This window comes from Podarcis tiliguerta, assembly GCF_965153285.1.
Source record: "Podarcis tiliguerta genome assembly, chromosome: 5".
Taxonomy (NCBI): Eukaryota; Metazoa; Chordata; class Lepidosauria; order Squamata; family Lacertidae; genus Podarcis; species Podarcis tiliguerta.
Window position 1 is genome coordinate 49643467 of NC_139538.1, and position 27654 is coordinate 49671120.

Consider the following 27654-nt stretch of genomic DNA (forward strand, 5'->3'; position numbering starts at 1 on the left):
TCTTCTTAAGGCTAACTCTCACTTTACATTTTATGTTCTAGCATGGATGCCTGAGCACAGAATAAACTAAGCTCTAATTAAGTGTGAAGGGAGCACCCAGGTAAAATTTGATGTGTGTCCATTACATTACTTGGAACTGGAGGCCTATGCTTTCTTTTGTCCTTCTATTCCATAACTTTATTTTTCATTTTCTGAAAATACATGTAGCAACAATCCCCATATGCTTCCATTGTTGTTGTTGTTGTCATCCATCTGTCTCAGAAAAAATGGAGGAATGTGCCTTTCAGGGTGAAGTCAAATAGTTGGAAGGTTACAATGCCTGCTGTGGCAGTAGAGACCGATATGGGAGAGGTATGTTTTGTTGCAGCTGGGTAGATGAAGTTGTCTGGTTGTGCAGATGCACTATGCCATTTCTTCTCTCTGCATCCTTCCCAAAGGTCATTCCTCCTCTGGTCACTGCTATGGATGCAGCCTGGCTTAAGATGGTCAGTAGCTGACCAGTGAGACACGATGATCTCTCCCACTGCCGAAGGCAACCTGTAGCACTTGGACCTTACATCAATCAGACTGATCTTCTAACTTGTAACTGCGGCCACCTACATCTGGGCCTGCCCAGATGGCAAGCCCCACCCCCACCCTTGCTGAGGTGGTCCAAAGGAAAGCAAAGCAATACATTTGGCACCAGCTGGGCTGCAGGAGTTCCTGGAAGGAGACGTACAAGACATCATCAGACCGCCTTAGTGACTCCACTCCAGTTTTGTATAGGGTTTACTTCTTCTGAAAATGCACATGTAGATCTTGACATTTTTTATACAGAAATTGAAAGAAAATAGCAGTTGTGTTATGTGCTAAAGCAGGACCAATATCATTATCTTTATCTCCACAAGCTGCATGAGCCAACTTTGGGGCTGTCCACCTGTCAGTCACCTGATGTCATAATGACATCAGGTGACAATGCCTCTGAAGTGTTTCCAAGCAGTTTCAGTAGAAATCAGATCATTAATTAGCCAAAACAGAAGTGGATGGTTCATAGTTATGCTGGTTTGATGGTAATACTTTAGACCACCAAATGAATTGTGACTATGTACGTCCTTCAACTCAGGCATTCCCAATGCTAATTGAGCACTCTGTCCACATGACCCTAACCGTCGGAAAAAAACAAGTTCACTAGCCCAAGAAACAGGCATCTAACATTTATTTATGAAGTAATTATTAGTCTGTGCTGTTTCTAAACAACTGAATGACAGTTGCCAGATTCTTAAAAGCAGTCTTTTAAAAGCTTGTTTTCATTAATATTAGACTTTATTGTTTAATTATTTTTTTCAGGATTATTTTTAAATGATGAATTTTAAAATTTAGAAAATGGTTGCAATGTATTATTTACCTTCTTTTCTTTTTTAAAAAATGGGTAAGTGCCATGACTTTAACTCTATTAACATTTACCTTCCTATTACTCGTATATTTAGGTCAGTCAGTTCCTTCAGAATTTTTAAGCTTTCTCCATTCTGAGAATTGACATGGTATGTATGTGTGCTTATATTCTAGTCTGTGAAAAACTACACCAAATGTCATGTAAGGAATGAACAGATCTGTAATAAGCTGACAAGCTGTAAAAGTTGTTCACTAAACCTCAACTGCCAGTGGGACCAACGACAGCAAGAATGCCAAGCATTACCAGGTAAAGGGGTGTTTGAAAATAATTTTTAAAGCACTATTGGGTAAAAGGGGAAGAAATTTCAGATCCGTGTTAGGAATGCAGACTTTTCAAAATTCAACACAGAATTATAGCCTTGACTACTGGGTGTAATCCATCCAAAATGACAAGGAATAGGCACAAGTTTAGCTGTGTTCTTCTAGATAATATGTTATTTCTGTATAGTTTTCTATGGTATCCACATGCCACCTTCATGTTGATGCAAAGCGTAGTATTGCAAATAATCTTGCACAAATCACAAACCTTTTTTTCCTGAGATTTGGCAGTAACCCATTGTATATCACACTGTGCTCCTATTATTGTACTTTTACTTCACCAATTGAAAATGCTAGTTCTGTTGGCTATTCTAATGTAAAGCATTTGTTGCCATGACTTCCTGTTTTACTCTGGAGGAAGTGTATAGGGGAGGAGGTACTTTTTGTTGAATCTTCCTCCCGCAGATCCCTGTGCTCAAGAAAGTTTTTTGGGGGGATCACCTGGGGGAGCGTGAGGAGTGATGCAGGAAGGGAGAATGGTAAAAAATCCCCTACCTTCCTCCTTGAGCAGGGAGCCTCTGCTGGATCTTGGTTGCTTCTGTGAACAGAAGGAGCCCTTCCATCCATGGAAGTCATACCTTGGTTCTAGCTCAGTGGTTCCCAACCTTTTTTTTGGTCATGCCCCACCAAGCATCTCTAAAATCCTGATTCCCTCCCCCTTGTGACATATTATTATTGTTATTATTATTCAAAAAGTTAACTCCTGTTCACATGGAGGAAGCCTAAAAGGCCATTAACTGTTAATAACTCATTCTCGAATTGCCCCTCCTAAAAATCAAATTGCCCCCCCTGTGGGGCTTGTGCCCCACATTGGGAACCACGGTTCTAGCTGAATATGTAGGTGATGTGCCTTTTAGGTGAACTGTGTTCTGAAAAGATAATTCTAAAGCCTAGTTCTAAATGTGATGTTTTTTTCTTTCACAACTACTTTAAGCTTGTGTAACTCTTTACTAGCTCATCTGTGTGGAGAAGGATGGAATCATGTTGGAGATGCCTGCCTTCGCATAAACTCTAGTCGTGAAAACTATGACAATGCGAGACTTTACTGCTATGGCTTACATGGCATCCTTGCTTCATTAACAACCTCAAAAGAAGTGGAGTTCGTTTTGGATGAAATACAGAAATATACCCTCCAGGTAACCCGAGTGTCTAATTCATAAGTGCATATATGCAAATGTTTTTGTAAACTGCTCTAAGAATTTATTTATTTTTTACAATCAAGCGGCTATAAATGAAATGAATGAATGAATGAATAAATAGAAGTAGGTTAATGATTGGTTTTATAAATTAAATTGATGAAATCCATATACTGTATTTTTCCATGTATAACACGCCCCCAAGTCCACCCTATGCACTATCCATGTATAAGACGACCCCAGTTTTTTTTACATAATTTTAAAGTAAAAAAACCCCTCGTCTTATACACGGAAAAATACAGTACATTTTAGAAGCATTTGCTGTAGTGCACATGGTGGTAATTCTGCCTACAGGATCTCTTGGGATAGTAATTATTTCTAAATGTATATCTCTTCATATAAATGAGCATATCCAAATTTTATGCCAATATTTTGCTTTCGTTTTGAGCTTTTTGTGTTACGCATTCCCTCTTTATTGGCAATGCACAAGTGCCCACTCTAAGGAAAAGCCTGTTGATGGGACCAGTTAAAAAGCTGGAACAAAGAAAACACCAGATCAAAGGGCTAACCTGCACACAGGTTTGCAAAGCAGTTCAGAAGTGGGGACCATGGAATAACCAATGATTTAGGAAGAAGAGTTTGGATTTGATATCCCGCCTTTCACTCCCTTTAAGGAGTCTCAAAGCGGCTAACATTCTCCTTTCCCTTCCTCCCCCACAACAAACACTCTGTGAGGTGAGTGGGGCTGAGAGACTTCAAAGAAGTGTGACTAGCCCAAGGTCACCCAGCAGCTGCATGTGGAGGAGCGGAGACGCGAACCCGGTTCCCCAGACTGCGAGACTACCGCTCTTAACCACTACACCACACTGGCTCTCTAGGAAGACACCAGAGCTCAGATCATGTTGCTTGAGCAAGGCTTAGCTAGAATTGGAAACAAGCACCTTTCCTTTTCTCAGAAGGATCCAGTGTTTTAACACATGGGGGAGGTTCACACAGATCTGGCAGCTCCTAGCACTCTCCTTCTGATCCATTGTATCTTCTTCTGAAAACCAGCAGACTAGTTCCCGAAGTTCAACACCTAAGAATGCAGTGGCAAGATTTGTGGACAGTTTTGTTTTGACCTGCCTTAATGTAGGTTTGCACACACATATGCTCACACACACATATATAGACACACATCTCTAGATGAAATGGTAAAAGAAGCCTCATGAATCTGAGAATACCGCTGATGACAGCCTGTCATTTTGACAAGTTTGGTAACTGGAGAAATGGTTGTTTTCATTTTCTGAAATTTCTGAAGGTGACACCGTACCAAACATACCTTTATTCAAATGAATTATGTGTTGAGACACCTAAGCTATATAAATTTGAGATAAGTCACTTGCAGTATACACTACAGGTAGACAAATCCATGCACTTTAAGGAGGTATTTGGGGTCAAATGATTATTTACTTATCAAAAACTTCTAATGAAATGTTACAGTGATTTATGCTTTATCTCGCTTCTGTTCCCCCCCCTCCCAAAAAGTAATTTCTCTTTCATTCCTATCTCTCTATCCGTCCCATTCCATTTATTGTGTGTAAGTCATTTTGAATGTGCTATCAGTTGCCAGAGAAGCTTGCTGAGATTTCCCTTGATTTCCCTTCATATGCCTGCTCTTTCAGGCTCGAATCATAATGATTTAGGACATACGATTTCATTTCAGATGACTTCTTTGTTACAGATAGTTTAGTAAGGTTCACAAATGTAGGCAGAACAGCTGAGAAATGTCTGCTAATCTGAAATATTTGTGCTTGTTTGAGTCTTAAAACCTTTTCATATTTAAAGCAATGATTTTTGTAAAATAAAAGTTTTTTGATTAATATAAACTATTTGAAAATAAGAATATAAATGTATGTCTGACTGAATGATGTTTTTATTTAGGAAAGAATAAATGCTTGGATTATTATTATTTATAAAATTTATGTAACTGCACTGTGTCTTCTGCATACCCCTAATGTCATTCACACAAGCAGCCTCTCATCCATAGAATTGGAATCCACCTCTCAGCAAAGTAGTAATGTCAGATCTACAGGGCTGACACCACTTACTTCATTTCCTCCCTCTTCTGCATGTGATAACCTTGGAGGTTACCATACTCAGGTTATCATGCTCATACTCCAGACTACCCCTCATTTTCTCCATTCTTCCAAAGTTGTGATCTAGGGACGCAGGTGGCGCTGTGGGTTAAACCACAGAGCCTAGGTTCGCTGCTCTGATTTGCCAGAAGCGGCTTAGTCATGCTGGCCACATGACCCGGAAGCTGTACATCAGCTCCCTCGGCCAATAAAGCAAGATGAGCGCCGCAACCCGAGTTGGCCACGACGGGACCTAATAGTCAGGGGTCCCTTTACCTTAAGGATGAATTTTGTATGTGTATTTAAAGGAGAGAGACTCCCTAGATTCAAAACAACAATAAAGACCGAGAAACTGATCCATGCCAGGATTTGACTGAAGACTGTTAGGGGCAGAATAGGTTGAAGCAACATCAGTGCATTACAGCTGCTTATCCATTGAGTGCTAGTGTTTGTATGGCAAATACCAGTTGAGGGACTGGCCTTGCCTTTGTGAGTTCTGCATGTCTACCTGTAGAGAAGCAAGGTAATTATCTCATCTCCAGAATGAGTTTCAGCTAAATAGATAGTATATACAACAAAGTGTTGGGATGCGAGTAGCACTGTGGGTTAAACCACAGAGCCTAGGACTTGCCAGTCAGAAGGTCAGCGGTTCGAATCCCCGCGACGGGGTGAGCTCCCGTTGCTTGGTCCCTGCTCCTGCCAACCTAGCAGTTCGAAAGCATGTCAAAGTGCAAGTAGATAAAAAGGTACCGCTACGTCGGGAAAGTAAACGGTGTTTCTGTGTGCTGCTCTGGTTCGCCACAAGCAGCTTAGTCATGCTGGCCACATGACCCGGAAGCTGTACACCGGCTCCCTCAGCCAATAAAGCGAGATGAGCACCCCAACCCTAGAGTCGGTCACGACTGGACCTAATGGTCAGGGGGCCCTTTACCTTTACAACAAAGTGTTGAATTAAAAGCCAATATAAAAGTTATGAAAAGCCTTGTGGGATGAAAAGACTTTCAGGGGCTGCCTAAACAAGAAGTGGAGAACCTTTCAGCCCTCCTGATGTTGCTGAACTACAACTTATGTGAGTGCTATCAGGCATGGCCAGTGGACAGGAATGATAATGAGTTCTAGTTCCGCAACATCTGGAGGGCGAAGGGTTTCCTACACCTAGTTCAGCCTAAAGACAAGGATCATGACCGAACAGTTCACAAGGCTCAACCTAGCTCCTCTCGTACACATTCTGAATATATGATTCATGTCACCCTACATTCTTTACTAGAGAGTGTATACTGGAAGATAGGATTTTATCAAGAGACACTTATTTACAGTGGATCGTGTTGCATTGCAATATTTGTTCAGCTTCTTTAATCTTATTCTTATCCTCCAATTATGCCCCTTCAAAGAAGGATACAGCAGAGCAGATAATTTAGCCAACACAACACCAATGAACAAATGGTTCAACATCCAGGGCCTGGTGGCCTGTGCTCTCCTTTCTCTTCGGAACATTCTTACCAATGTGGAGGCAGTACTTGTTCCCCATGTTCTTGTGTGTACAATCTGGACCGCTAATGTCCTGGTGTTCTGTGTAGCCATATTTGTTTTAGCAACTAGAAGTCATGGGACTGTGAGGTTTAGGCATTGACCTTCCATCTTGCCTAGTGGAACCTCCCTTGCTTATCTAAGTGGAATGCTTTGTGCTTGTACTCGTTCTATGTAATCTTACAAATGGAAGGCACATATACTGTATATCTGAGACTTTGTGAAAGTGGAATGAAGAGTTTAATCTTGGGTTTAGAGCAGAGTTCACTTTAAGAGAATAGAAGCTTTATACACTGCAGCATTTTTTAGGAAGACCTAATACACAGGATAAAATATGTTCCACATATGCACAAAAGTTGAAGAAACCACCACAAATGTATTTGAAACAATACAAAAGAATTGATGAGAGGGCTGAGGAGAGAAAGCAATGCTACTGATTCATGTGATTCCCCTTTTCATCCTTCACAGAAAATATCACCCTGGGTTGGGCTACGGAAGATCAACATCTCCTATTGGGGATGGGATGATATGTCTCCCTTTACGAACACAACATTGCAGTGGCTTCCTGGAGAACCAAATGACTCTGGATTCTGTGCCTATCTTGAAAGGGCAGAGGTTGCTGGTCTGAAAGCAAATCCATGTACGGCTATGGCCGATGGCCTCGTATGTGAGAAACCTGTTGGTAAGAGAGCATACCATATTGCAAAAATTCTTTTTCGAACAATTTGCTCCAGCATATTTTCTTTAGTACAGTATGTGCATAAGGAATGTTGGAAGAAAGGTTGGTTCAGAGAGAACAGTCTCCTCCTAGTCTGAGATAGTCTTTGAATCCATAGCTTCTTCCTCTGAGAATGGGGAGTCTCTCAATCCAGAGAAACGTTTCATATAGATCTGAAAGCACTTTTCCATTGTTCAGTTTGCATAGCACATTCTAATTCCCTAATCCATACTTTCTGAGTTTCTGAACATGTGCTTTTCAAAGTTCCAATAAGCATTTAAAAACAGCAGTCATGAGTTTAGTTTTAGTGCACGCTAAAATGTATGCTTTATGGAATAAATTAATGTCTGGAAAATTTAATCCTCCTTCCAATACTGGCAGCTGAATTTTATTAAGTGAGAAGTAAGGAGGAGGATTATCCCAAATAATTTCCAAAATACCTACTAATCTTTTGAAAATAGTTGGGGAATACATAAAAGATGTCTTGTAACACATATATTATACATAGCAGAATATTCATTTTAAGTTTATTAACCTTACCACAAATAAGTTTAAGTGAATTATGTTTCATCTTTTAACCAATAAATAAATAAATAAATAATGTAAAAAATGCAGTGGAAAGTCTTATAGTGTAAGTTGTTAGTTAACTCTAAAAATGATTTTAATGGATAGATATGGCAGAAATAAGGCAGTTTTCCATATCACTTCACTTACACTACCTGCAAACATTGAACGTTCTTTCTCTTGAGGGATAAAATTCATCTCTTGAACACTTTTAGAACAGATAATTTTACTGCAGCTGTTACACCAGCTCCATGAGTATATGAACAGAGTTTCATATAACTAGGGTTGCTATATTTAGATTTCTTTTTCAATATTGAAAGTGGCTTTTGGATAAATCTATTGTAAAGATTTTTTTTTGAAGCTTGGTAGAAAGGACTGAGCCTCTCTACTGTCATTAGATGGAGGTATGATGCTGTAGAATAGAGAAGATCAAACAGAAATAGATCAACTCTTCTGTTTTGGGAATGAGGAGCCACAGTTGTTTGGCATAAATATATCCTATAAAGGGAAACATCATAGGAACATGTTCTCTATAAATGTTTGAATGTGATTGACATGTAAAACCATGATGGTAAACAGCCATATGTATTTTATGCTATCAAACCCTAAATTCAGCATGGTTACAGGTGATTGTGTGAGTCCATTAGGAATAGTTTGTTGTTAAATTAGTACTATAAAAAAATTGAAGTTTAAAGCAACACAATTGGATGATTTACATAATTTTCTTTCCAATGCTCTCACATATAAAGAAGGAGCTTGTCATGGAAACTACTAAATATCATAAATAAAACATGAATTCTACAAATTGTTTGCTTACTTATGCACACATTTGTACTACCGAAAATGATGAAGCTATCAAAGTTACTGCATTTTTTGTTTCATGATATTGATTCTCTGGATATAACTGTCTGCATTTTGGAACAATAGATGCATAGATGCTGTGATCTTGTTTTTTTTCCTATAAAAAGACAGGAACTACAATTTAAGTGTGGATGTTAGATGGTTTTTGAAGCATAGAACTCTTTGCAGTTGCCAATTTTTCTTCTGTTGCAAATTTTATGCTCTTTTGAGAATCTTTGCTGCCTTTCTTAGTTTTATTATAAAGCAATTGCTAATAAACTCAAATTTCAAAACAGTGGAACAATTTGCAAGATCCTTTCTCTTTTTATTTTGGAATGTTGCCTTCCAGAAAACTGGAATAATGTTTGTCATGTATAAAACATTAGGTAATTCATCAGGTGGTTAAGGATATAGACTGCTGTGCATTGATAATAAAAGGTATGCTTCTGTGGGCAGTATGTAATTGGGAATTACTCTGTTCTCATACTTCAGTTGTTTGACAGCAAAACATATATATATATATATATAGTACATTTCTACCTCTCTGTTTTATATAACTAGTTGATTCAGTTTCCTGAGCAATGCATGATTCCAAGCGAGACAGAATGCATCCTGTGCTGAAAAATATTCTCTTTTATGTTTAAAATTTTTTTTCTCTTGTTTTTGAATTTTTAGCGACTGCAAATGTATACAGCAGGGGGCAGATGTTCACTTGACAAATCATACTTTTAGACAAAATGCACACTGTTTAAGGGAGAATGTATCACCAGAGAAGTAAATAGCTATTGCTTATGCACTATTTAACAAATGCAGTAGAACCAAAAGGTCATGCCTCACTGTACCTATTCAAGTATACACAGTCAAGGTTTACAATATGTGTATGGCTTACTATGTCACATATACTAATAACTGAAGAAAAGTATAATGGCTTGTATATTATATTTTTCCTTGAAAAAAATGCAGCCCAGATTGTAGAAGGAACAGTGTGAATTATTATAAATGCAGCTAAAAAACCCTAAACAAAACACAAAGAGCAAGACCCTACATGTAGCAAAGTGAAAGCATTCCTGAATAAAGCAAAGGAAAAATATTTCTGTAGTATCATATATACTCATATTGGGAAAAATACTGAAATTCTACTTTCACTTTCTTTCTCCTTCAGTTAGTCCAAATCAAAATGCAAGGCCCTGCAAAAAGCCGTGTTCCTTAAGGACGACGTGTTCAAACTGCACAAGCAGTGGCATGGAGTGCATGTGGTGTAGCAGCACAAAGAGATGTGTTGATTCAAATGCCTACATAATCTCCTTTCCATATGGGCAGTGTCTAGAGTGGCAGACTACCACCTGTTCTCGTAAGTATTTTTGTGAAATGAAGATTGATAATTATGGTAATGAGTTGAAGAACAAAACTTATGTAACAAGCAGGACTGCTAGAAAACGTTGCATTGTGGATTGCTCCTGTTTCAGGTTCTAGCTAAGTCTTTTCATTCTCTTTACCAATGTTCATGTTGCCCCCCCCCCCCCGCACCCAGGTTAGCAAGCATTCTGTTGCGACTGAGCATGTTCAATCCGCATAGAGTGTGCACACTCTAAAGTTGCAAACTTTGGAATTCTGTCATGTCTGCTGATATCGCCCTCTTGTTTGTGGGTGATGCCCTTTTGCCCATAGAACAATGGAGTTTGCAGTTTACTTTGGCTACTTACTGAGTCTGTAACTATGCTGGAATTTGAGCTGATCATTCTTTTAGCCATACTCCTAGGTGAAAACTTATAGGTTTGTATGTAGGAGCTCCAAAATTCATTCCCCACATTTCTGTTTAGTAGGGTAACAGGCTTAGAATGACCTCTGCTTGAGATCTTAGGGAACCACTAGCAGTCAGGATGGCGATACTGTCTAGGTCAACCTTTCTCAACCTTGGGTCCCTAGATGTTGTTGGACTACAATTCCCATCATTCCTAGCCAGCATGGCCAGTTGTCAGGGATTATGGGAGCTGTTGTTGAAGAACATCTGAGGACCTAAGGTTGAGAAAGTCTGGTCTAGGCAGACCAATGGTCAATAGGAACTTTATTTTCTAACCACTAGCCACTCTGGAATGTTTCATCAATCATTTTTAGTTAGTGTTCTAGTAAAGCAAATGCATAGTTGTACTCTGTCTATGCTCCAGTAATCTTGTCCTTTTTTCTCCATCCCAACTACCTGTAAATCAGGGATAGCTTTTGTAGCAAAGCAAAGTTAGACCACTCCTGGGGCCAATCACGTCAATCTGACATTCTTCAGTAAATGTGTTGGCGATTCTGTGGCCTGAACTGTGTTCTGAGACTACGGTATAAGCTATGGTATAAGCTAGGGAGCTACTGTGGACTGTATAAGTGTTCAGGCGTCATACCTCACATCAGTTGTGGAAGGAAACAGAGCTGCAAAACATTGGCCTTTGGCAATGGGCAGACTGTACAGAGCTCATGGATTGGATAGGCTTAATAGAATTACAAAGAAACTGGAGTTTTGTCCTTGCCTGGTCAACCCTTAACTAATCATACATCTGGTTTCTGAGTGGGAGAAGTGGGTTGGTTTTGCTTGACCTAAATGGAAATACAGAGGCATCTGCTTGTTACATGAATAATGTCATATGGCCTAGATGCCATTGGACCTATCTTACGTGGTTCACAAGATACCATTTTGCTTCCTTTACTGCTGACTACCAACCCAATTTTCAGCTTCAACCATTAAAGTTAGGAGTCCTGAGCTGGAGAAGACCCCCTTCTCTCTTGGTCTGTATTCTGGTATGATTGGTCACATGCCTGACTTATACCTTACACAAGTTCACTGTTATCAAGCTGAGTAAGGAAGATTCCACCTCAGCTTCTAAGTTTGTCAAAACTCTGCAGAGCTACCTGACAAACTTGTATCTTTGTAGAAATCAAGTTGCACATGGCATATAAGCCTTGTTTTTGTGTCTTGGAGTTTTCTGGGATGTGTGTATGCTGTGTTAAGCTCTATATTTAAAAGACCTTTCTGTGTATTTAGTTGAAGGCCGTCCAGCTTTCTTGCATGCAAGAAGAACAGCAAAAAACTATGTTTAATTTAGTTGTCATTTGAGGCAGGTCTATAAAATTTTATATTAAATAAACCTAATGGGATTTCTTGCATGTCAGTTCAATATCATATGGAAGAAGCTCTCTCTGAAATTGTATTTTCTATCCAGCCAATACAAAAAATTAAATTTCCATAAGACATTTTATCAGAACCTAGCTATTTAAAGTTTGAGAGCAAAGAAAACAAAAACAAAACTGTAAAACACATTTTTCCTATGACTTGCATCTGAAACAAACATTTCATAAATGATTTTTTTAAGTCTTGCTCATTTGCACAGAAAATGTCTGTCTATCTAGTAAGAGTGGGGAGAACTTTGTGTCATTTTTCATAGCAGTATATTTGATTAAAGACTGCAGTAGGTATTTGATAACACCATAAATGTCAGTGTGTAAGAGCAAATTTTCCACATAAACTGTGTGAATGAGACTATTTATATATTTTCATAGCTGTGAATACATTTTCATATTCATTTTCACAGCTAAGAAGAAAAATAAAACATTTACTTATTGAAGGCAATTAAGTCACAATAAAAATGTGAAGTTTGAGAACATCTATTCCTGGGGAATATACTTATGGCCGCCTTATAAATGCAGGAAAGGGTTCCTCAGTATTATGAAACATGCAAGGGTGGAGACTAATAAAGCAGGAAATCCCAGATGGTATACTACTGCAAGAAAACCACCACAAGTCTTCCATATGAATTGACTCAGATCCGACAATCATCATCTGAGGCCCTTCTTCATGTGCATCTTCCATGAGCAGTCTGGAGGGTGGCAACACAAGAACAAGTGTTTCTGCTGTTTGTGGAACTCTCTCCCCAGGGAGGCTTGCCGGGGTCCTTCATTACATTTCTTTAGGCACCAGGTGAAAATGTTTTTTCTCCAACCAGGTGTTTAGCTGATAAACATTCTATGGCTCGTGTGTGTGTGTGTGTGTATAGGGGTTATTCGTTTGTTTCTACTTCATTGTGTGTTTTGTTTTCTCATTTTGTATTTTTCAGTTGTGAAACTACCCTGGGATCTTCAGATGAAGGGTGGTATACAAATGTAATAAATAAAATAATGGTAATACTACTAATTCCACCAGTAAAGTCCTTAACCATTTTTGTTTTGGAACTCAAATACTGGCGGTAGGCTCTTTCAAAGCTAGATATGTGGGCTATAACCATAGCTAAAAATTATTATTCTTTGTTGTTCAGGCCACTCCTTTGCACCCAAGAAGTAGATATGCTATTGTTAATGGTATCTTGGGGCACAGTGTGTAATATATTGATTACATATGATGCCAGTTAGGATACATTATATAAATAGTATTATGAAGTCCCTATGATGGAGGAGGTGCAATGAGAGGCACACTTTTTCCACATATGGTGGCATTGTCCCTTAAGTTATTATATTATCTAACATTGCCAAAAAAAGTTGTACAGCCTTGCCTGGCCTTAACTGTTTTATAAAACACAGAGAATTAAAAAACAACAACTACAGTGGTGCCTCGCGAAACGAAAAGAATCCGTTCCGCAAGTCTTTTCGTCTTGCGGTTTTTTCGTCTTCAGAAGCAAGCCCATTGACGGATTAGCGCTATTAGTGCTATTGGCACTTTAAGGGCTAAAAACGGCTTTTTAAGCCTTGGGGGATTAGCGGTTTTGCTGCTAAAATGCTTTTAGCAGCTTAGCGATTCAAAATAAGGGGTTTTGGAGCAAAAAAAACCCTCAAAATTTTTCATCAATTTTCGTCTTGCGAAGCAAGCCCATAGGGAAATTCGTCTTGCGAAGCGCCTCTGCAGACGGAAAACCCTTTCGTCTTGCGGGTTTTCCGTCTTGCGAGGCATTCGTCTTGCAGGGCACCACTGTAATTGTGTTTTAATTAGCACTTGCAGAACAGGAACATGCTAAAAACTGGAAGTGAGCTTCAGGTATTTCCATATCAACTGGGCTTAATAGAATATGGAATATAGCCCTGGCAGCAAATCACAAATCAAAACATGATACACAAAGGTTTAATCAAGCAGGATTTATTAGTGGAAACTTGATGCATGTTTGTTGCATCTGCCACAGGGTGCAGCAGTCCATTCATTCTGACTGCTTCACAGGTAAAATTTTAGTGATATTCCTTTCAGTTAAACAGTTTTATTAGACCACAGAGCAAACTACCTGACATGTGTATGATACACTTTGCCATGCATGGTGTTTTTTGTTTTTACTTTTGGAATGCTTGGTGTTGTTCAGTTGTTTCCTTTTGCTTTTGTTTTAAGAAGAAAATAAAATAGATTAATATAAAAGCACAACCAAAACAAAATGCATCATGGGAGACAGTTAATTCCATTGCTTCCAGTATTGTTTTCCACAAATTTATAAGCACATACGTACTAGGGAAGGGCCATAGCTGGTGGAGTACCTGCTTTGCAGGTTCAATATCCGAAACCTACAGGTAGGACTCAGAGAGGCTTCAACCTGAAATCCTGGAGAGCCACTGTTGGTCAGTTTTGTCACTATTGAGCTAGATGGACCAATGGTCTGAGTTAGTATAATGTAGCTTCTTAACAGATATTGCATCACATATAACTGTTTATTCTTAACGGTAGTTTACTGGAACAAACTGTCTCCAAGTCATGTTTTATTGCAGTAAACTATAGTGAAGATTAATTTAGGTTTGGGGTATAACCCTAAACTTTGGTTTAGAACTAAAGAAAGAAGTGAGGCTTTCAATCTCCATACAGCTGTGCCAGAGGAAGGTGTGTCTGTGGAGGGAATATAGGAGCCTGAGGTTCATGCATGTAATGGTAAGCCAAAGTTGAGCAACTTAACACATACCATTTCTTTGCGCTTTGTATTATTATTGTTTATTGTCACAGAACAGTTCACAACATCAAAATACAAAACGAGAACACAAAATACATAATAAAAGCAAGAACAAAAACAAATCAATAACCTCCCTTTGAAAGGACATGGAATGATAATCAGCCAAAGGTCTGGTTAAAGAGAAATGTTTTCGCTTGGTGCCTATGTAGTTTATATTATATCTGCTTCTTATTTCATCCTACTTCTACAATATCACATGAATGCTGTGGGAAAGCATTGATATACAAAGTATGAAAGGCTTGTGTTTGCTCTTTTGTTCTGTATAGAAGTGCAATAGTAGCATGGCACCATTTACTAGAGTGGTGATTAAGTAGTATGTTCAGCAAGCTAAAGTCACCCTCTGCTGTTCTTTGGATTGGGAGAAGAGAGAAGAGGATTTTAAAGAGCCAGCTTTCAATCCCATTTCTCCTTTATATTTTTCACATGCAGATCCCTGCCCTCAATTGCTCATTCTTCAAATCCCAAAGGGGCTGTGTATCTGTCACATTCTGCATTTTGATTTCATGTTTAAAAAAGTGGGGTAGTTATAGGCTTTTCCCCACAAATGTATAATTTTGTCTAAGAACAAAAAAACAAAAAAAAAGGTTTGCCACAGACTAGACTCACTAGTTTATTATGCAAGGACTTCAATACAAGAATTTTCTACTTCATCAGATATATTAGCATTCCAAAGAGCACTGTGGTATTATGGGGAAAACAGTGGATGACTGCCAAGAAATATGTAGTTAGCTCCTTAGGTTTTCCTTCTAAAGGAGTGAATGCTGCTACAGCATCAGTAATTTTTGTTAATGCTTTCCTTTAATAGCAGGGCAGGATGTTACCATTCTACTGTTTATTGTTTCTGTGCTATGGTTTAGCATCCCTGCTGTTCTGGAGGGCATTGTGTTCTCTTAATGTCAATAATGGTAATATAAATCCAGGGTCAACAAGAATGATGTGTTTTAATAGAAATATTTTCTATTAAAAATGTGCTATAATAAGAACGAAGAAACTTTCTTAAATCTGTATCTGCAAATGGCTCATATGCTAGTACTATTATTATGAAATGATTTCTGATCTGAAAAATAACAGACTGATAGAAGGCAGTCCAGAGAGAACCTTTAATCATAAATGTAAGAAACTTAAGTAGAAGCAGAGGTTTATATAAATGCCACCATTTTGGCCCACATGTAGAATAGTTGGTTTGTTTATATACATTGTATTGCATTTTCCATAAAACCATTGTGCCCATAGTGCATCAAAAACTATGTTACAACAGTCTAAATACAAGAATAGCATGTATTATATGTAATACAAATTGTATTAACCATAATATCAGTTATACTAGCCATGTTACCTAATATAAAATTACATATGTTATTCATAGTATAAAATATGCATTGAAAAACCATTTACATAATCTAAAAATGGTAATATATAAAATACTGAGTTCATTAAGAATTCATAAGATCGTTAAAGGAGCTCCGCTGGATGAGACAGAAGACCTATCTAGTCTTGAAACTCTTCTTGTAAAATGCCCATGGGAAGCTCAACAGGGCATGATGGCTATAGCCCAGATTTATTTCAAACAGGTCAATTTTATGAAAAGTATAAAACAGGGTGTTATCTAGTTGGGGCATTCCGCTTGCACAGTGGATGTCCATTTGCACAAATGGGACTGCCATCTTCCCTTTCTTCCTTTTTCAGACCCCCACATCCTCTTATCTGCTCTGAAGGGTGTATGATCCTCTAAAGTTCCAAGACCGTGAGGTTTATGATGGTGTTAGAGATAAAATACATAATGCTATCATATTTCTGAACAGGTTATGCTTTGGCATAAACTGCACCAGCCAGGATTATTAATGGTAACAGTCTGCATTAAGTTCCAAAAGGTTCTTCGTGACGAAGGCCTTCCAGTTGCTCTTCTCCTTTACATTGCCATTAGTAGAAGATTCTTTAACTCATTTTTGTTTTAATTCTATGTATCCCCCTTCATCGAAGTTATAACTAAAGTCTGATATGTGGAAGCTCATACGGCCTTTTAATAAATTGGAAATTAATGTTCCACAGGTGATTGTTTTGTAGGCAAATTCTGTCTGAGCCTGCTTTCTTACTAGTATTGATTTAGAGCAGGCATGTCCAAAGTCCGGCCTGGGGGCCAAATCCGCCCCCCTGGTTGATTTAATCCGGCCCCGCAAGCAATTCTGAGAAATGAATCTGTTGCCGCCCCTGAGCGCCTGCTGGTTGGCTTGTTCTGCCCAGGAGCCAATGCATCAATGGAGAGCTGCAGCTCACCAGCATCGACCCTTGGAACCTCCCACCAGCTGGCTCGCACATGCGCCCTGTTCTATTTTGTGGCCACTGCCCGGCTCGTGTAGGCGCCCTGCGTGCGGCTCTCTATCGTGGCCGCTACGTGCCCGGTGTGCAGCTCGCTCTCCCATGCGGCTCGCTCTCCCACCCTCCTGCTTGCAGGTTTCTTGCCTGCTTATTTAACCCTCAGTGAGCAACAACTTTCAGGGGGACATTCCCCCCCCCCCAAAGGAATAAGTTTGTCAACGATGACTTCAATCCTTAAGAAAGCGCAACAAATTTGGGGTAAAATCCTTAAAAAAGCTCAACATGTTCACTTCATCAAATCTGGCCCTTTGAAAAAAGTTTGGGCACCACTGACTTAGAGCATTAACAGTGATCGTCAGAGAACCTAAATGTTCTTGGCAAGTGTGAAGCACAATACTGAAATTCATACTTGTGTCAACTAACGGAACCCATGCTAGACATGGAAGGATAGGCTTCCCTTGATTCTTAAAATGATTTACATTAATAAAGAAGAAAATCATCATGTTGCAACAGACAAATATGTGTAACTTAATGGGTATATTTCTCCTAGTTCAGTTAAAGTTGAAGTGTGGGGAGTGTCCACAGACACACATGTATCCTGCTGAGTATTTTCTAGTGGTCAGTGGGATATTTTTGCTCAAATCTATGTGACCCTTCAAATGACGCTAAAAGCATAGGTCAGGTTCCTTCTCTTTCTTCCTTCTTTGCATCTTTTAGAATTGGTACTGAAAATAAACATCCTAATCAGCCTTTAGTGTGGTGCACATTACCCACAACATAGAAGCTTTAATTGCACTTTGATTCTTTTTTTGGGGGGTGTTGTTTCACTGTATTGTCAGCTGCTATTAATTCATGCTCCATGTTGCAGTGATGATTGATTTTTTACATGCCAATTTGTTCTGAGAACATTTCCCCTCTTTAGGATGTAATTTATTTCCTTCCCATTGATAGAATGCTTTTTGGCAAAAATTGTATACTGGTTTTTTCCCTGATGAGTGTACCAAACGTGATTGGGTCCTAATGTGGTACGATGGCTAGTGCCAACAGGCTTGGCCAGTCCCCAGGGGTCCTAAAATATGTTTCTGAATCCTTTGCAGCATACTGGTGTTCTGTGGCAGATGCCGAGGGGCTCTGAAACATGCACATTGATCTAGAAAGTGTCCCCTGTGCACAAAAACAGCTACTATTCAAACTTACTCAATTTTTTTGTTTTTAAAAAATCAGTTTAAGTTTAACATCTTGTTGGTGACTAGTGGAGTGCTCGCTCCCTGCCTCTTTGGAATGCTATCCTCAAGGAAGCCTGCTTGGACTTTCTTCTCCATTTCATTTAGGCACTAGGCAAAACATATTTCTGTTTTATTTTGTTTAAAAAAATGTGTTTGTGTTGTACTTTTTATATCTTATTACTTTATTAGCTGCCCTAGGCACATGAATTTATGCTGAAGGTATGGGATGTAAATGGGATGTATGTTATCAACTAAGTATCAGGTCTGCTGCCCATTGTGCAGGTCAGAGAAGCCTTGCAAAGCCAAATAGCCCATATACACTGACCAAACTGTTGCCCTAGCCCCTGGTTATGTCATGGCACACCATTTTAGGTGATTCCCTGCTTATCAAGAGCATCCTCTGTTTCCAGATATGGCTCATTAGATTTGTGTGTGGTCTGTTATTGCTGGCTTTCTGTTTGTCAGGAATTCTAGCTGGAGACAATAAAGCTTGCCTGAGCCTTTTCCTATGTATAGTAGGGAGAAAGGAGTTGTCATCCATAAGTTTATAACAGAAGATTGTCTGTGGTTATTTAAATGATAAATGCATGACTTAAAATGTTGGGCATAGTTTGAAACAATATATGAAACAAAGATACTCACATATGTGTGAAGCTTCCCACAATGAAAAGGATTGTGAACACATTACAGTGGTACCTTAGTTTTTGAAAGTAATCTGTTCCGGAAGTCCATTCCGGAAGACTGTTCAACTTCTGAAACATTCCAAAACTGAGGCGCAAAGGGTGGTCTGCAAATTCAATAGAGAAAATTGAAAAAAAACTCAGTGGAAGCCATTTGACGTCCAAGGCACGTTCAAAAACGGAAGCATTTACCTCCGGGTTTTTGGTGTTCGAAAACCAAAACATTCGACTTCCAAGATGGTCGAAAACCAAGGTACCACTGTACCTTTAACCCATAAAGACCAATAGCAAAAAGATTTTACTGAACAATATGTGCAATCCAGGATATTCTCTCAAAATTCATCTCTTGAAGACTGTAATTCTGTGAACACAGCGAGACTGAACTTGGAGTAAACTTGTTTATGATTCTGCTGTACAAGCTTTAAAATGATGTCACTCCTTTACAGAACAAGCCTATGCAAGTTTGCTCAGAATTAAATCCTGTTGAGTTTAGAGTTGCAGCCTGAAATGGTGAAGTGTGTTTGAAAAACAAGGGACTTGACAGATTACCCACCTTATTTTTATTACTTGAACTCTGGAAAGTAGAAACTTTTGAGCACACAGTTGTTTCTGGTATTGTTTTGTAAAATGAGAGTTCAAGATTCTAACAAGATCCCAAAGGGCACACATAAGTGCTTTGAGAGAGAGGACTTGGTTCAGTAAAAAGACATTGTGTTATCTCTGATATATCTCACCATTTGGAACTAAATTGGGAATCACTCTCAAACTACTAGGGGAAATATATAATCAGCCAAACAAATTCTTTAGAAGAAACAAAACTCTTCGAAACTCTTAAGGGGAAGGGATGAACCACAACAGCTACTGATTTGAGTAGCTTTTGGCTCTGCTTGTGGGGCAGGAAATATGTTGGCTGGAGAAAGGAGTGTGGGAGCCCAGGTTCCTGAAGATTCTTGGACACCCTGTCATACTCTGGTATGTTCCCAAACAACCCCATTTTGAGTCATGTAGGACAGTCATGGTAATGGAGAGCTGCACCACTGTCCAAGGAGGACCTTTGGTAGAAGACTTCCTCTCTACAGGCTATAGAAAGTCAAGTCAAGTTCACACTATCTTGTGTCTTCCCAATCACCCCCATGGGTTGTAGGATTGTATCCTTAGGAACCACTATATATTTCCATGTTTTTAATACTATTGAATTTGGATGTGCTGGTTTTTATTGCTTATAAAACTGTTGATCTGCACTTGAAGTTTAGGTAAATTTAGATGTGGCATTAGTTTGTTAAATGCCTTAATTATATATGTGCAGAAAGGTGGGGGTATATACCTCTTAAACAGGACATTGCATACCTTGTTGTGGACATCTGCTTCAGAGGGATGAAACAACTTTTGCTTGTGATATTATATCTTCAGTATTTTATCACCTTTATAGCAATAGTGATGTATGCTTTTCTTCAGAATAATTGGCATGAAAGCAGTATAAAAGGCTGGCAGAAAAGTTGAATTACTTTCAGCCGTTTTCAGAACATTAAGTGTACTAGAGACCTCTCACAGATACTCTGCTTTTAAAGACTGTTGATTATAACCTGTGTATTATAGCTCAAAACTGCTCTGGATTGAGAACGTGTGGACAATGTTTGGAACACCCAGGATGTGGATGGTGCAACGATCCCAGCAACACAGGCAAAGGCCATTGTGTGGAAGGGTCTTCAAGGGGGCCAATGAAGTTGAATGGGATACATTCTACTGAGATGGTTCTTGACAACAATCTTTGTCCCAAAGAGAAAAATTATGATTGGTCTTTTATCCAGTGCCCAGGTAGGATCTCCTAATTATTATTGTTACCTAGATGCAATTAAATTAAAGAACTGTTGTGCTGGGTAGGAGATATATATGCACACTCCTTCTGCCAGTTTCTGAATATTAAAATAAATGGAAGCAGAGGAAAGAAGCAAGTAGGTGGAAGAAGTAAAGTCAAGGGCAGAAGGGAAAAGTAGTTGAACTCTAGAGCAGATTTATGTGGAACCCTTGAACTTATTCAGCTATTCTAATTTGGTTCTAATCCATGATTAATAGATCACAGATACCTCAGCTAGATACAAAGGCAGTTTTTCATTACAGAATAAATAGAGGTTCTGGAACTTCACATCTTGATGCATTTGCAGTCAACACCACTCCTGACTCAAGTGATTAAGCATCATGGGTTTGCAATTTCTTCTCATTTCACCAGTAAGTTTTAAAAACCAAATTTCAGTGCAGTTAAAATCCTGAAGAGATTTGCTGTTCTGCAGCAAGGAAGAAATGAGGACTCAATATAGGCTTTTATCCCATCTTTAATTGTATTTTTTTATTATTTTTAGAATTTTATAAATCTGACTCCTTATTCAAGCATCCAGTGAGATATGCAGAACACAAAAACTCACAATAAAAATGAATCAAAACCACTATACTTTTATAATCAATTTTCAAAGGCTTATATGAACAAGTTGGGTTTAAGAATTTCCCTTGAACACAGTTACAGGTCACAACTGTCTGAAACTCAAGCTGCATGTTTGCCCTTCTCTGCATGCTCTCTTACTAAGTTATCAAAGCAGAAAGACTATATTAGTAACTGTTGGGACAATTAGGGCAGAGCTGAGATGGGGGAGGCACTTTTCATGAACATTTTTGTCTTTTGTGAAAAATGTCCCCAGTGTTAGGTAACTTTAAGGGAACCATCTGCAAACCATAGTGCTCATAGAATAACAGTCATGCTCTTCCCTGACACCCATTCAGAACACAGTGGCAATGCAATGTTTCTTGCTATTATGTTGACATCACAAGACAATTCAATTATCCAGACCTAATAGACTCAATGGTGTTGCATGGTCATCGTATAATCTTGGCTATTGGGCATGATATAGGCAGCAAGTAGGGTTTTTAAAAAAAAGAATAGGGAGAAAGACACTAAAGCACCAATGCCAAGTGGAGCAGCAAAGAGACACAAAGGCATGCTTGTGTGGTTGGTGTCTAGGGAGGATCTTGGGCATCCTGGTGAAGACTCTCTTTTTCTTTTTTCTCTTTAGCCCAGGTACACTCTCATGAACATTCAGCACAGTCCTAGTAATACTATTCCAAATAATGAATTGATTGCTGATCAGTTGGTTTAATTTAGCACTGTGACATTTGTAACAGACCAGATAAATATCAAAGCTAATAAGTGACGTTAACTATTCCTAAATTTGAGACCAACATCAGGTTTATTAAATTACACAATAATCTTTAGTTAATCAGTGTTACAAGAAATAATTCAATAACAGAGAAACAATGGATGCCGAATCAAAACAATTTAGCAGTGCTCCGTGAAGAAAAGAATGTAACATCTGCTCATAAAAAACGAATGAGACTAATCCCTTATTAACCTCTGATTATTGTACAAGCACTGAAGCATAATCTGTTTAATAGGTGAAACATGCAGTGTAGTGAAAAAGGCACTTAAGGCATTGGATTGTGGGAAGAAAACTTTTTCTGTTCACTCATTTAACACATAGCTGCTGTCTAGTGTGGCCAATGTAAAAACAGCAGGGAGAAACTGTTTTCATCACAGTTGTGCAGCTGAGTACATTAGTACTTCAGTATATGGTTTCTGTAACTGAATGGAAAAATGAAGTATATAATATTCAAGTGTATTATTGAAGGTTCTAGGATCAGAGCCGTGCTTTCTCTCCTAGCATGACACTCTTGGATTAAGCAGTATGAAGTTGGACACTTGATTAATGGTGCAGTAGAGAATGCTTTACAGTATATGGTAAAATGGAATAAAGATCCTAGACATGATAAAGGGGTTAAACTAAGACTAAAACTGAAACAGTGGTCACTTGGGGTGGTAGCAGTAGCACTGAAAACTATACAGCGGAGTGTGTTAATAACATTATAAATAGCCAAGCCTACACTCTATCCTTGCTTTCTGACATCAGACTGGACCAACTCCTGGAGTCTTGTGCTTCATTCTTCAGAGGGGTGCAGGAAAAACTGCTTTCTTCTTTTATTCATTAACTGGTAATTTTATTCAATAAATGAACTGCAAGCAATGACATCACTTGCTTTATGACATCATTTTCTTTATAGTCCTCTGTTAGCTAGTTTCAAATTGTTAATTTCACTAAAACCTTCCATTACTTCTAAAGTACTAAGCACAATATTCTGTTATCATTTTTGTGAGGAATTATTATTATTTTGTTTAATTTTATACTGTCCTTGATCTGTAGATCTCAGAGCAGTTTGCAACATAAAATTTCAATATTAAAAACAAAAAATACAAAATAAAAGCAAGAACAAAAATCAATAATCCCCCCCCCAACACATTTAAAAGGGCATTGGCCAAAGGCCTTGTTGAAGAGGAATGTTTTCACCTGGTGACTAAAGGTGTATAATGCAGGTGCCAGCCAAGCATCCCTGGGGAGAGCATTCCACAAATGGGAAGCCACTGCAGAAAAGGCCCGTTCTCATGTTGCTACCTTCCAGATCTCTGGTTGAGGAGGCACATGAAGAAGGGCCTCAGAGGATGATCTCAGGGTCTGGGTAAGTTCAAATGGAGAGAGACAGTCCTTAAGGTATTGCGGTCCTGAGCCATTTAAAGCTTTATAGGTCAAAATCAGCACTTTGTAATGGCCCCATAAACCAATGGGCAGCCAGTGCAGTCGGGCTCAAACCGTCTTGCCCTGGTGAGCAACTTGGCCAATGAATTCTGCACTAGTTGAAGTTTCTGTCTGTCTTCAGAGGCAATGATCTAACCTAGAGGTTACCAGAGCATAGTAGTTTTCTGTCCCTGTCCAGATAGCCATGTAGCTGGGCCACCGGCTAAAGCAGATGGAAGGTACTCCACACTACTGAGACCACCTGAGCCTCAAGTGACAGCAAGGGATCCAGAAGTACCCCCAATCTGTGTACCCACTTTTTCGGAGGAAGTGTAACTCTATCAAGAGCAAGCAACTTCCCATCCATCCAGGGAGCCATCCACTAACAGTGCCTCAGTCTTATCTAGATTGAGCTTCAGTTTGTTGGCTCTCATCAAGTCCATTACCTAGGCAAGACAATGGCCCAGCACATCCACTGCCTCACCTGTAGATGTAAAGGAGCAGATCTGTGCGTCATCAGCATAATGCCAACAACATACTGCAAACCGCTGGATAACAGCACTAGCAGTTTCATGTAGATGCTAAACAATATGGGATATAAAATCAAACCCTGAGAAACTCAATATTGAAGGCTGCATGGGGCTGAAGAACATTCCCCAAGCAACACCGTCTGGAAACATTCATCCAAGTAGGACCGGAACTACCACAGAGCAGTGCCACCCACCCCTAACTTGGACAGCCGCTCCAGAAGGATACCATAGTTGATGGTAGCGAAAGCCATTGAGAGGTCAAGGAGAATTAACAGAGACACATTTATTCCCTCTCCTGATAGAATTAGTATTTTGCTCTTCTTTTTCATTCTCTGCTAAAAAACTAGTTCTGTCTTTTTTTAATTGCAGCTTGCCAGTGCAATGGACATAGCACCTGTGTTAATGGTAATGTTTGTGATCAGTGCAAAAACCTAACTACAGGAAAACAGTGCGAAACATGTATGCCAGGATATTATGGAGATCCAACAAACGGTGGGCAGTGTACAGGTAAGTGCCTTTAAAACTGTTTCATAATTGAATATCAGGAAAAATATTTCATAGTTTGATGGATTACTTTTTTAAAAAAATACTAAACATTAAATTTGACGTTTAGGGAGTAATTCATAAATGTATTACTTTAGCGGCTATACTAATGAATTCCATTTATACCAGATTATAAAATATCTCCACTTTCGTACTGAATTTTCCATTTTGCTGCACTGCAGAAGTTAGTACAAAGTGAAAACAAAACTCTGCTAATTGGCTAGGACATTTGATGGGACAGAGGTTCTACTTCTGATCAGCTGTCATGTTCTCTCACAAAGAACCTTTGGATTGTTGCTGTGTAAGCTTTTTTTGAATTGCAAAGATGTCCCCAGTTCCCTCCCCTCTCTGAGCTACAGTTTGCTGAACTATTTGGGATGGAGCTATTGCACTATTGTGTCGACAGGTTGGCTGAGTGAGTTAGCATGAAAATATGGAGAACATTTCTTAGGCATATTTAGATTTGATGATAAATAGAATCACAAGCTCCAGAGGCAGTGGGCACATGTTTAGCACAGTGTGGATGAGCCTCTATAAGCCAGAGGAAAGTGCTCAACTCCCATGCTACTTGCTCCCCTTCTCTTCTTTTGTGGCTGAGAGCAAGACTTCTGTTAATTTTACTTTCAGTAAAGTAAAGAATCTTAGCTTCAGTAAAGCAAAGAATCTTAGCTTAATGTTATGCCTGAACCAGGAATCCTAGCGGCTAGGACCTAGCAACTAGGTTAGTTTCTAAACAAACCAACTTCAAGTTATGGGTTATGAGACTGGCTTGTTTAATGGTCAACTCTGAATTACGGTGTAAAGGTATACACAAGCTTCAGGTATATTCCAGGTACCGTTCTGATGTCCTTTTCAGTGGGATGAGCCAGTTACTAGATCTTATCAAGGGGTGTTCCTTCTTCACTTGCTCAGTTTCAGATTACAGTGAAACATTCTTGTGTAACCTTGAAAACGAATGCAGTCTTCTCATCTGACCATTGTAAGAGGATGTGCAGAATCACACCCACTTCTGCATTTATAATGGAAAGTTCAAAATACTCATGCAAGGATAGATCTTGAATCCATTGAAAAGGCACAGAATTTTAACTGACATATTTCGTATGTGACAGTTAAGTCGATCTGTTAATTTACAGGACTCTTTAATCACTGAAGGTGTTAATTTGTTAATGGGCTTTCCTGGCCTTTTGGCAATTTAAAATGTAACACTGGTTATGTGGACGTGCACATTTGATAAGCTAAAGCTAAATACATTGTGAGAATATTCAAGTGAAAGATTTATGGCTACCCTTATTGACAGTTGCACATTTTCTTGGTGTTTTATGAAGCTTTAAATAATTCTTAATAGTTTTCTTATTTCCTGAAGTTGACAAAATGTTCTTTTGCTCTCACTGGTTGCTGAATGGCAAAGTGATATATTAAAGCAGCTTTTATTCTTCAGGGAAGCATTAGCTATCTAACTAAATAAGCATACTGTCACCTTTAGTGAATGATTAATGTAAAAATGACTAAAATCAATTTATGAGCCCTATGAAATTATAAATTTTACTACTACTTTCTGGAGTTCTAGCTACATGCTGAGAGTTCCCAGGACACATGAATTCTGAGCTGGCTACTTAATATAGAAATTACGGTTGGAAATAGAAATGATAGTTACATTATTTAAAAAATTTACATAGCTTTGGACACTTGCATATTTTATATTTCTAGAATACATACAATATTATTTCAGGGATTTATTAATATTTCACAAAGCAGTTTAAAATATTTTAAAATCCAAATTCATAAAACCATTTAAGACACATAGGCCAGAGTACAAAATTAAAATGGGAAAAGAATAATTTATTAATATTGCCCACCAATTTTCTCATAACAGCTTAATCTATCACCTGTACAGTAATTTCAGGGTTTCAATATAATGTCTGCATATAGGTTTGAATATTGGTATCCCTCTCATAGTAAGTAAATGAATCAATATGAGGTTAAAAATAATGTGTAGGTTGAAATAGAGCCTGCTTTCATGGTGCCACACCCACTCTACTTGTTCATTGGTAAACAACATTTCTGTGTGCTCTGGCTTCATGGTGTCCCATTGTGCAAGAAGCGGTTTAGTCATGTTGTCCACATGACCCAGAAAGCTGTCTGTGGACAAATGCTGGCTCCCTCGGCCTGAAGTAAGATAAGTGCCACACCCTATAGTTGCCTTTGACTGGACCAGGGGTACTTTACCTTTTTACCTTACCTTACTTACTCATTGTACCCAGTTTTAATGTCTAAAAAGAGACTCAGTATGTTTGGATATTATGCAGAAGTTTATTTATGGCAAGACTGAGAAGAAATATAGTTGCTGTTATAATAAGACTATTCCTTGCCTTTAACCCACCATCCAAATAAAAGTTTTCAACACTCAGGTAACACATTCAAAAGACATTTTATTCATTCTTCTCTCATATTTCCCCATTTTCAAGGAAGTTCCTGCTCTTATTTTGGTTAAGATGTATGTGAATGTACACTATTTTTGAGCTAAATGTGTGAATTTTCATGCACAGGGAAATGAAAGAGTAGCATGACAATGCATAGCTCGTAAAGCGTAGTAAGAGATGTGGGATGGAAAGAAAAGCAACATGTGGGAGAGTTTGATTGGTTTACTTAACATTATTCTCTTGACGTCTTCTTTAGGGAATACTGTATTTTGTACACCCATCTAAATGAAATAATTTCAAAATGAGAGAATCTCAAGAATGAAAGGTCTCTGTTTTCACCAATATTTTATTCACCATCAGTTTCATCTTCTTTAATTCTGGTGTTCCCACTTGCAGTGATGTACGATGAAAACCAATTAAACCCTTTTGTTTCTTAATTACAATTCTGACTAGCAACTTGTGACTAAAGCGTCTTGCTAACAACTTTGATTTTTAAGAGAATTGTAGCATCTAATGTGGATGCATGCCTTGTTAACAATTTCTGAAAAGAAGTTTATTTGAGGTTCTCTGTAACAAAGACTTCCTTCCGTGGGAAAAATAAGACTTGTTAACACTTATATTGCACTATCTGAAACAGTTCTGGCTCAACTTCCTTTAAGTGGTGTGCATTTTGTGCTAACTCAGCAACTTACCCCAAGAACACGGTGAACTCAGAGGCCCTGTA

The 27654-nt window shown here is 38.6% G+C and overlaps 1 protein-coding gene across 2 annotated transcripts in view; it reads left to right on the forward strand.

The window, feature by feature from the left end:
• Positions 1-27654, forward strand: part of ATRNL1 (attractin like 1) — a 475922-nt gene that overhangs the window by 109907 nt on the left and 338361 nt on the right. For both annotated transcript variants that reach the window (XM_083441068.1, XM_083441069.1), the window contains exons 14-19: positions 1546-1678; positions 2704-2885; positions 6998-7211; positions 9814-10002; positions 20421-20639; positions 24337-24474. In XM_083441068.1, the coding sequence (XP_083297194.1) occupies positions 1546-1678; positions 2704-2885; positions 6998-7211; positions 9814-10002; positions 20421-20639; positions 24337-24474 (1075 nt within the window). The remainder of the gene's footprint in view (positions 1-1545; positions 1679-2703; positions 2886-6997; positions 7212-9813; positions 10003-20420; positions 20640-24336; positions 24475-27654) is intronic.